The following is an 11,610-nucleotide window of genomic DNA, read 5'->3' on the forward strand; positions in this document are numbered from 1 at the left end:
CATTTTAACAATTCCATGATAATTTTGGTCACAATAATCATGATAATGAAATTTTGACATTGTCCAGTCCAAGGTGGTTATAGTTACGAAAACTAAAATCAAAACTATTATTAAAAAACATTTTTATAAACTGAAATAAAATAATTAAAACAGCTGAAATCAGAATGTGCTTGTCAAAAAAACCTTTACCATATGGACAGAAAAATCACGAGTGAATAACGTTTGTTTATTTCTCACGTGTCGCACAGGAGAAATCGTTTTTACTTTCTCATATACAAAGTATAGAGAAAATATAGTAATCATGAAAAAATTCGACCTCGATATTTTGATGAATCTTGACATTATAGACAAACCAGTGTCCAACAATACTGTTTTTTGGAATTTTGTGTGTACGTGCACGCATGTATGTACAGTGCATCCGGAAAGTATTCACAGCGCATCACTTTTTCCTCATTTTGTTATGTTACAGCCTTATTCCAAAATGGATTAAATTCATTTTTTTCCTCAGAATTCTGCACACAACACCCCATAATAACAACGTGAAAAAAATTTGCTTGAGATTTTTGCAAATTTATTAAAAGTGTAAAAAATTGAGAAAGCACATGTACATAAGTATTCACAGCCTTTGCCAGGAAGCTCAAAATTGAGCTCAGATGCATCCTGTTTCCCCTGATCATCCTTGAGAAGTTTCTGCAGCTTAATTGGAGTCCACCTGTGGTAAATTCAGTTGATTGGACATGATTTGGAAAGGCACACACCTGTCTATATAAGGTCCCACAGTTGACAGTTCATGTCAGAGCGCAAACCAAGCATGAAGTCAAAGGAATTGTCTGTAGACCTCCGAGACAGGATTGTCTCGAGGCACAAATCTGGGGAAGGTTACAGAAAAATTTCTGCTACTTTGAAGGTCCCAATGAGCACAGTAGCCTCCATCATCCGTAAGTGGAAGAAGTTCAGAACCACTAGGACTCTTCCTAGAGCTGGCCGGCCATCTAATCTGAGCGATCGGGGGAGAAGGGCCTTAGTCAGGGACGTGACCAAGAACCCGATGGTCACTCTGTCAGAGCTCCAGAGGTCCTCTGTGGAGATAGGAGAACCTTCCAGAAGGACAACAATCTCTGCAGCAATCCACCAATCAGGACTGTATTGTAGATTGGCCAGACGGAAGCCACTCCTTAGTAAAAGGCACATGGCAGCCCGCCTGGAGTTTGCCAAAAGGCACCTAAAGGACTCTCAGACCATGAGAAAGAAAATGATTGAACTCTTTGGTGTGAATGCCAGGCATCACGTTTGGAGGAAACCAGGCACCGCTCATCACCAGTCCAATACCATCCCTACAGTGAAGCATGGTGGTGGCAGCATCATACTGTGGGGATGTTTTTTAGCGGCAGGAACTGGGAGACTAGTCAGGATAAAGGGAAAGAGGACTGCAGCAATGTACAGAGACATCCTGGATGAAAACCTGCTCTACAGCGCTCTTGACCTCAGACTGGGGCGACGGTTCATCTTTCAGCAGGACAACGACCCTAAGCACATAGCCAAGATATCAAAGGAGTGGCTTCAGGACAACTCTGTGAATGTCCTTGAGTGGCGCAGCCAGAGACCAGAGTTGAATCCGATTGAAAATCTCTGGAGAGATCTTAAAAATGGCTGTGCACTGACGCTTCCCATCCAACCTGATGGAGCTTGAGAGGTGCTGCAAAGAGCAATGGGCGAAAACTGGCCAAGGATAGGTGTGCCAAGCTTGTGGCATTATATTCAACAAGACTTCAGGCTGTAATTGCTGCCAAAGGTGCATCGAAAAAAAGTATTGAGCAAAGGCTGTGAATACTTACATACATATGATTTCTCAGTTTTTTTTATTTTTAATAAATTTGTAAAAACCTCAAACTTTTTTCATGTTTTCATTATGGGGTGTTGTGTGTAGAATTCTGAGGAAAAAAATTAATTTAATCCATTTTGGAATAAGGCTGTAACATAACAAAATGTGGAAAAGTGATGCGCTGTGAATACTTTCCGGATGCACTGCATGTGTGTGTCTGTGTGTAAACACGATAACTCAAAAACGCAACTACATAGATGGATGAAATTAGGCATGTGGTTGTAACACCACAGTTGTAGATCTGTGTTAACTTTTGGGCCAAATCCATCACCCAGAAGTGGTACTTTACCTGAACACATACTCGATTTGGTTTTTTTTTGTTTGTTTTTTTTATATATACAGCTGCAGAGTCCGATTTATTCAACTTCACTTTTATAATAATTGTTCAGTATATTATTAATTTGATTTGTTGTTGATGGTTCCTTAATGTACAATTGTGCTTGAAAGTTTGTGAACCCTTTAGAATTTTCTGTATTTCTGCATAAATATGACCTAAAACATCATCAGATTTTCACTCATGTCCTAAAAGTAGGTAAAGAGAAACCAGTTAAACAAATGAGACAAAAATATTATTTTATTATAATATAAAAATCATTGTCTTGCAGTTTACTCCTCAAATATCCATCCCCATATCTGAGTATACAAGAAAGTCAAGGGGAGAGCACTCCCAGTTTTTGAAAATAAAACGGCACTAATTGAGAGACTGACTAGGTCATCATACAAGATCAGTATATTGTTGCTGACCAATCACTTTTGCTTTAAAAACATCGTTTAACAATGAAGCAATACAAAGGTAGAGCGTCTGACAAGTGATGAAAAACTAAACATACTAATGGGTTTTTGTATTTATTCCATATTTATTAATTTATCTTTTTTAGTTCATATTCACAATTCAAAATACCTGATATTGTGAAAGTAATCCATTAGCATAATTATATTTTAAAATATTTGTCTCCCTTTTTTCAATGTTTTTCTCCCTCTCTCAAAATAGATAGTAGAAATATCATATTCTTTTTGTTCTTAACATCAGCCTTATCATACATATTGCATACCAGGGATTTTTCCTGCCTTGCATCCAAACCTGCTGCGGTAGGCTCCAGATTTCCTGCAATCCTACTCTGGATAAACAGGTTTAATTAATGTATATGTTGTTCTTAATCTCAGACGATGTCTCTGTTGTTTTATGCCTGTCCGTACTCCCTATTACCTGCTGTTGCTCTGCTCATTATGGGTTTACTGTCCTTTATGGTGGTCTATTCAAGACTCACTGCCCCTAACCTTGACACTGCATGCTTGTTGTTCTTTGTTTCCCTCAATACAGCTAGGTGGGGTCTGCACACCCATTCAAGTCTAAGAGCCCTGTTCTTCCTAAGCCCCTGTGATTTTCATGAGAAATATTTAAAAAATTATAAAATTGTGTAAAATTGATCATATTCAATGTCTAGTTTTGATTATGCTTGTTTTTATCAGACAAAAACAAAGCCATATAGCAGGGGTGGGCAGATTCAGTCCTGGATGGCCGCAGTGGTTGCGGGTTTTTTCTCCAACCCAGTTGCTTAATTAAAAACCAATCCTTGTCAATTATTTAATTTCATGGCTTGCTAGCGCTTTAACTCTGCTATGTAAGGCCATTCTCATATCCTAGATTTGTTTTCCTTTCTTAGGATATCATCCAAATGATTTGAAGTCTAAAACAAAACGAGTTATTCTCAGTGCTTCACTTTTTTCTCTTCACTTTCCTTCCAAGTATTTAATTAAACCCAATAGTGCATGATGAATACACACAGGTGTAAATGGTAACAAGCTAAATGGAGAACTGCTGGTTTCTTTTGTCATTTGCATGTTATTGCTAATAAGGAACAATTAAAAACCAAGACTACAGCTGTTTAAGACTAAAATAAGCAATAAGGGTTCAAAATCTTAACGAGCGAGACAAGTAAAGTGAAGCAGAAGTGTTACTTGAGCAATGAGTGCTTCTTCTTAAGCAACTGGATTGGAACAAAAACCTGCACCCACTGCGGCCCTCCAGGACTGAATCTGCCCACCCCTGCCATATAGTAAACCAAGCAGTGTAGTAAGCTTCCACTACCATTAAACTCATATCCAAATCTGTTAAGTGTACAGTTCTGTCTGATTGTGACACAAAACTACACTGAAACTTTTATATATATATATATATATATATATAAAATAGAAATGTCTTTGTGAAATAAAAACTAAACTAAAAATACATGATGAAGTAAAACTAAACTGAATTTCCAAGTAAGGTCAGAAAAAATATAGAAAAAAAACTAATATAAAAAGGCAAAAACTATAATAACCTTGGTCCAGTCCTTACTGCTCACATCATTCTTTTTGGACTGAGTGCTGAGCTGAAAGAAGTGTTTTGTTTAGGATTGATTTCTGGTGCAAGCTTAATTAAAGCATTTAGAAAAATATATTACTGATATGAATTAAAGATCGTGTGCGTTTGTGGCAGAACAGTGTTACGGTGCAGGTCCTGCTCCATCCTCTCTCTTCTGTTTTGGGAGCCCTCAAACCCAACACCGTCGGTAATATAAGCAGATGGGGACAAATCACATTCAGAGCAAGGCGATGGTGGAAAATGTGCACGTTTTGTTTATTCAATAAAAATCAAATAAAGCAGTGTCCAACTAAATTGCAGTGCTCCAAAATGTTCCAATAAATAATCCATAAAAAACAGTGAAAACCCCAAATGTTTAAAACCAGGCTAAAAACGAGAATTAAAAAAACCTGCAGCCGTCATTGGGGCCACACCAGCCAAGCACAGCTCCTTCCCTGTATCTCCAGCTCATGCAAGGCTTGCTCAACTGGAGAGACTTCAGCTGCCATGGTCCTCTTGCTACCGTCCCCCATCTTGGCTGCCTCCACTGGCTTCTGCCAGACCGCTTGGGGTTGGTTGTCCTCCTGTCTTCCTACTTGTCCCTCAGATCCCTAGGAAGGATGCCACCTCGACTGAACCCTCTCCTTACATTCAGTGGGTACAATCTGTCCCTCAAGCACTGATCGCTTGCTCTGACACGGGGAACCCTGACCGTGCTGACTTCTCTCTTTCAGCCGGCTGGCTTGTCCACTCTCTTTTCCCCAGTGTTGCTCTCACTCTTTGCCTCTTTTTTTTCCTCTCTTTTTTGTCTTTTTTCCTCTCTTTCTCCTGTGCCAGTCCGTACTTACATGGCTCCGTGGGCTCAGCGCCTCAATTACGCACCGCTGCAAGCCGATTAAGCAATTGAGAACAATCACATTGTCATCAAGTCCCTGCGGCTGCACGAGCGTGCCCATGGAGACTGACACAGCCTAATGGATTATTTAAAAACTGGCCATACATTCAGAGCCGTGGACCCACTATACCACAAACAGTTGCTGCACTCATTTGAGCACGCTTTGAACTCTCAATATAGTGTGAACTAACGTTGAAAATCAAACTATGTTAATAATAATAATAATTCTTTGCATTTATATAGCGCTTTTCTCACTACTCAAAGCGCTTAGCAATTGCAGGTTAAGGGCCTTGCTCAAGGGCCCAACAGAGCAGAGAGTCCCTTTTGACATTTTACGGGATTCGAACCGGCAATCTTCCGATTGCCAGTGCAGATCCCTAGCCTCAAAGTCACCACTCCGCCTGTTACACAATTTACACAATTTAACCAAATGTTTTTACACTAAGTAGTGTTTTTGTATTTCTTTATGGTACATTGTGCAATAGAGTCCTCTGATGACACCATCTTGCATTTATTGCTGGCATAGGAGCTCTAGTAAAAAGAGAAAATGTAATAGGTAGTTTATTTTGTTTGGCAACATTCTTTAAAAGCTAAATGAATTACCAGTTAAAGTAGGTTTAGGTTTAGGTTTAGGTTTATTTGTCATATATAGGTTAACACAGGGTCAACATACAATGAAATGTGTATGACGAGAAAAACAAGTCACTCAGCCTAGATCCAATAAAGCTTAAAAAAAGATTACAAGTTAAAAATAGACAAGTCATATAAAATAAAATGTGTATGTTTTAAAGGAAGTTATAGAGCAATATGAGTTGAATGAGCAGCAAGTACAAATGACAGTTATTGCACAGATAATGTTTTATAAGTGCAGATGCATATTCCATAAAGTGCAGATGCATGTTCCAGTCAGTATTCAGAGTGTGTGCAGGTACAGTTTGTGTGTGAGTAGTGCAATGTAGATGTAATGTAAGTGTGTGTAAGTGTTCAGGTGTTGCTGTTGAGGAGTCGAATGGCCTGGTGGTAAAAGCTGTTCTTAAGTCTTGTAGTCCGAGCAGCCAGACTCCTGTATCGTCTGCCGGACGGTAACAAGGAGAACAGCTGGCGTGCTGGATGGCTGTGGTCCTTTATGATGCTGCTTGTCTTACGCAAGCACCGATGGAGGTAAATGTCTTCAATGGCAGGAAGACTCTTGCCCGTGATGTGCTCTGCTGCCTTCACCACTCTCTGTAGTGATTTCCGGCTGCTGGCAGAGCAGCTCCCATACCAGACGGTAATGCAGCCCGTTAGCAGACTCTCGACCACACTCCTGTAAAAGTTTGAGGTGATGTTGGCATTCATGCCAAACTTCCTCAGCCTCCTCAGGAAGTAGAGCCGCTGGCGAGCTTTCTTGACCACAGTGTCTATGTGAAGGGTCCACGAGAGATCCTTGATGATGTTTACTCCGAGGAACTTGAAGCTGTTGACCCTTTCAACTTCTATGCAACTGATGTAGATGGCCTGGTGTTCTCTGCCTTGTTGTTTTCGATAGTCCACAATCATCTCCTTGGTTTTGCTGACGTTAAGAGACAAGTTGTTATCTAGGCACCAATTACTCAATGCCAGCACCTCCTCTCTGTAGGCCGTCTCATCATTGTCAGTGATAAGGCCTATGATGGTTGTGTCGTCTGCAAACTTGATGATGGTGTTTGTGCCGTGTTTTGCAACACAGTCATGGGTGAACAAGGAATACAAGAGGGGGCTAAGCACACAGCCCTGCGGCGCTCCTGTGTTTAAAATGAGTGATGAGAATGTGTGTTTGCAGACTCTCACCACCTGGGACCTGTTTGTGAGGAAAGAGAAAATCCATCTGCAGATGGTCGTCCCCAACCCAAGGTCGTCAAGCTTCAAGACGAGTTTTGAGGGGATGATGGTGTTGAATGCCGAGCTGTAATCTATGAACAGCATTCTTACATATGTATTTCCTCTTTCCAGGTGGGTGAGGGCAATGTTTATTGTTAGCGCAACGGCATCCTCTGTCGATCTGTTTGCTCTGTAAGCAAATTGGAGAGGATCCAGCGTGTCAGGGAGGGAGGAGCAGATGTAACCTTTGACTAGTTGCTCGAAGCACTTCATAATGACCGATGTCAGTGCAACCGGGCGATAGTCGTTCAGACAGGAGACCACCGGTTTCTTTGGGACAGGAATGATGGTGAATGCCTTGAAGGAAGTGGGGACCACTGACTGCCTCAGGGAGAGATTGAAAATTTTGGTGAACACACCTGCTAGCTGGTCAGCACGCGCCCTGAGGGCACGGCCTGGGATGCCATCTGGTCCCAGAGCTTTGCGAGGATTGACCTTTTTGAAGGACCTTCTCACATCAGACGTTTCAAGGATCAGAGTGACAGACTCAGTACCATATTTTTGCACCATAAGACGCACTTTTTTTTCCCCAAAAGAAGGTTGGAAATGTCTGTGCGTCTTATGGAGCGAATATTGCGTCACAGACCATGATGTGCATTACCTGACAAAAGTCGATATCCAGGGGTAGAGGGCGACAAAACTCTGTTACGTTACAGGCATTCCCTCTGTGCTTGGAGGAATGTTGGACTCATTGACTTGGCATCTAATCCTTGCGTGTGCGTGAGTTGCGAAATGTAAACAAAGCCAAGATGGCATCGACTCTCACGAGGGAGCGAAGCGAGTGCAGAAAACAAAATACTCAGCAGACGATGTTTTGCGCATTATCACTGAGTCGGACTTGTTTGTTTGTTGACGGTGATCAGGAGATCGAACAAGAGAGTGAGGAACTGGCATCAGCTGATCGGGACACCAGCCGATGCCGCCCCAGCTGAGCATATTCGTGCAACCGATGCACCTATGGCAAGGTTCATGTGGGAGGAATACCTAGACATTGATCCATGGGAGCGAAACTGGCTACCGGACTTCACAAGACAGTATGGCTTGCTGTTGGACTCAACAGATTACCAGCTTCTGGACTACTTCAGGCTGTTCTTTCCTGAAGCTGCCTTTCAGTTACTGTCAGACGAGATAAACAGGTATGTAGATGGGACTAGACTGGCGATATAACTTCAGGGAGCATTGGTCCAAACGTGCTTTGTCCCCTGGTGGCTTTGGACAGGTTATGCCGCGTGATGATAGGTATGTGCTCCTGCAAAGTGATTGTGAGCAACTGAGCTTCATAAATTCTGACACTAGTGATGAGGAGTTCTTGGGGTTTCCATAAAACTAGAAGAGTGCTTGAACCTTAAAGTCTCTCCTTATTTGTTAATGACAGTGATGATGTTTCTTAATACCGCTGTTGAATTTACATGGTTGAAATATTATTCTGCTATATTTTATTAAACATATTAGTACACCATTTGATTCAGAATATTTTTCTTCTTGTTTTCCTCCTCTAAACTTAGGTGCGTCGTGATTCCACAAAACCACCAGCAAATAATATGTCCATGTTCAAAAGATTGCAGCGTTTACAATGATTTAAAAGCATCTTTAACTGACCATGGATTTTAAACCCAGGATTCCAAATCCCTGAAGCATGATAGGTTTTGCCCATTATCCTGTAATGTGTTATTAGTAAAATGAAACTCTAACCTTCTTTTAACAAGGTAGAGTGCCTTTAAAATGTATTTTAAAAAATGTATTTGTGTTTATGTAGTTGTTAAAAAAAAAAAAAAAAAAAAAAAACGTTATTTAGAGGAAATTTCTTCCTAGCTCTGCATGATTTTGGGGGCACACAACTTGTAAGAATTATGTGGTTAGTAGACACCACTGGTAATAAATTGGAGGGGCACTTTATAATTTAACTTTATCAGGCCCTTTTATTTGTGCTGTGTGTGTGTGTATATATATTTATATATATATATATATATATATATATTATATGTAATATAATATTATACTGACATTAAAAGAGTTGATAACCAGGACCTGCAAGAGGTGCATATTTTGGTATTTAAAGCATATGTGTGTGTGTGTATATATATATATATATATATATATATATATATATATATATATATATTCTATGATTGCACAATTTATATTCTCTAGCAGTAAATGCAAAATATGTTTAATTGGTAACACATTTTAGGATCTATGTGCTCTTGTAATTATGTTTGCTTTTATTACCATTTTAACCAACAGTGACCCTATGACACCATTATTGAGTGAAGCAGAGTTTGAAGAGATTATGAACCGCAACCAAGCAATTTCAAGCACTGCTATTTCCAAAGCTGTGTATGACGCTAGTACAGGTTAGTCTGGGATGGTTCATTTATTATACATAAGCTATTTATATATGAGATTCAATAAAGGTAAAATGTGTTTTACTTTCTTTGCCCTCCTTATTGAATAGGTAACATCCTCTACCTAATGTTCTTTCTAAATATTATTTATGATCACACTGGTAACTAAGCTGAAACTTATTTTGTACCTTTAAAGTATTATTGCATTGTGGGTTATTTAGGTGCCAGAGTGTAGTTATTTCAATGCATTAGTTTAGTTTATGACTCAAATAGAAAAGGAAACCTACACTGCGATGACATAAGAATCTTATGTAATAATTATGTAAGTAAACTTTTAACCAAGCTAGTTACTTTTTTAGGAAATGAGTCTTATGGCGTTTATCATTTTTATACAACTTGTTGCACCCTCAATATACACAGGAATTTGCATTATTGGGAACTTACTCAGCTCTTTTAACTGGAGATTATTGGTGTTTATTTTATTTTTTCCATCTAAACAATGAATAAATACTGTTTCAAGGCTCAAAAGTCTTTATTCAATCCAGTAGCAATCTGTTGTTAATTGTGTAAATGATTGTTTTGCGCACCTGCATTTGTCTTTTCTATATCATGACTATGTATTTATACCAGTAGTAGTGTCTGAGCGCGTGTGTATATATATATATATATATATATATAGATTATATATATATATATATATATATATATATATATATATAGATTATATATATATATATATATATATAAAATATACACACACACGTGAGTCGCTCTCTTGCACCCCAAAACAGGAGGCTGAGTCTCAGTACTTTAGCAAAACTAGCTTTATTCAGCTTGACCGTTACTTACTGTAATGGGATCTTCCACTCTCTTATTCACAGAAACAGCAGTCAGGCAGGGTTGTGACCAGGTTAGTGGCTAAGTGATACTGTTCCCTGCATTTATAATCACCCATCATTGACAGGCGCTTATAGCATGACTGTTGCTTTGAGCCTGCGGTTGCCCCGGCAATGGATAAACAGTCTTACACAGACATAATAAACGCATTTTGGGATGCTCTTCGGCGTGTTGTCCCGTTGGGGGGAGTTACAAAAGAACTCTCACATCCCCCCTCAGCTTTGTCCAAACCGGGAGAGAACATCAGCATTGGTATGTGCAGCCCCCGAACAGTGGAGAACATCAAAAGCAAAAGCCTGCAAACTAATATTTTGTTTGTACAGCCATTGCAGAGGGGTATGATCAGTCACCATGGTAAACAGTCTTCCCCCAGAGATGGTAATAGAGGGCCTCCACTGCCCACTTAATCGCCACACACTCCTTTTCAATAGTTGAATAATTACGCTTCCTGAGTAGCAGCTTTCTGCTGAGAAACGTGATGGGGTGTTCTTCGCTCTCAAAACATTGTGAGAGCACTGCTCCTAAACCGAAAGCACTAGAATTTGTTTGCTGAATAAATTCCTTCAAAAAGTCTGGGTTGCGCATAACCGGTAACGATGAATAAGCAGCTTTTCGGTCTGAGAAAGCTCTCTCACAGGTGTCAGTCCAGACAACACTAGGATTCTTTCTTCCTTTTTTCTAGTCAATATGGGGGGGTAGCCTGATGTGCAAAATTGGGAATGAACTGCCTGTAATATTCCGTGAGCCCGAAGACAGCACGAACCTGCCTTTGTGTTTCAGAACGGGGGATACGCAAGCACCTCCACCACCTTGTCCATTTAAGGCTTCAGCAAACCCTTCCCCATGGAATATCCCAGATAGTGGGTTTCCGACATACCCATTTTGCACTTCTTAGGAGTGGTCATTAACCTCATCAGCAGTAAACTGTCAAGCTCCGCCTCAAGGCAGACGAGATGAGATTCCCAGTCGTTACTGAAACTGACCACATCATCAAGATAGGCACCCACATACATGGAATGGGAATGCAGGATCTGGTCCATCATTCGCTGAAAGGTTAACCGTGCACCATGGAGACAAAAAGGGAGCGCCATAAATTCAAATAACGCTGAAGCTGAAACTGCGAAAGAATTTGTGAAAAATTTCACAAAATTAGTGGAGGACGAAGGCTACATCCTGCAACAAGTCTTCAACTGCGATTAGACCAGATTGTTCTCCACCCAGTTCCTCCTCACTTCATGCCAGAACTCGACTCATGTAAAGTTAGTTTTCTTGGTGGTTTATGGTTAGTTTTTGTATTACGGATTTTTCAAATGTTCATTTTTCGGTTCGTAGCGTGAATTGTTGCAAT

At 40.1% G+C, this 11,610-nt stretch overlaps 1 protein-coding gene across 1 annotated transcript in view; it reads left to right on the forward strand.

Annotated features, from left to right (window-relative positions):
- LOC114642656 (cleavage and polyadenylation specificity factor subunit 7-like) overlaps positions 1-9,395 on the forward strand; it is a 209,011-nt gene extending 199,616 nt beyond the window's left edge. Inside the window, exon 6 of the mRNA XM_051922065.1 lies at positions 9,265-9,395. Coding sequence (XP_051778025.1) covers positions 9,265-9,379 — 115 coding nt within the window. The 3' untranslated portion in view covers positions 9,380-9,395. The remainder of the gene's footprint in view (positions 1-9,264) is intronic.
- Positions 9,396-11,610: the final 2,215 nt, after the last annotated feature.

This window comes from Erpetoichthys calabaricus, chromosome 2 (genome assembly GCF_900747795.2).
Source record: "Erpetoichthys calabaricus chromosome 2, fErpCal1.3, whole genome shotgun sequence".
Classification (NCBI taxonomy): Eukaryota; Metazoa; Chordata; class Cladistia; order Polypteriformes; family Polypteridae; genus Erpetoichthys; species Erpetoichthys calabaricus.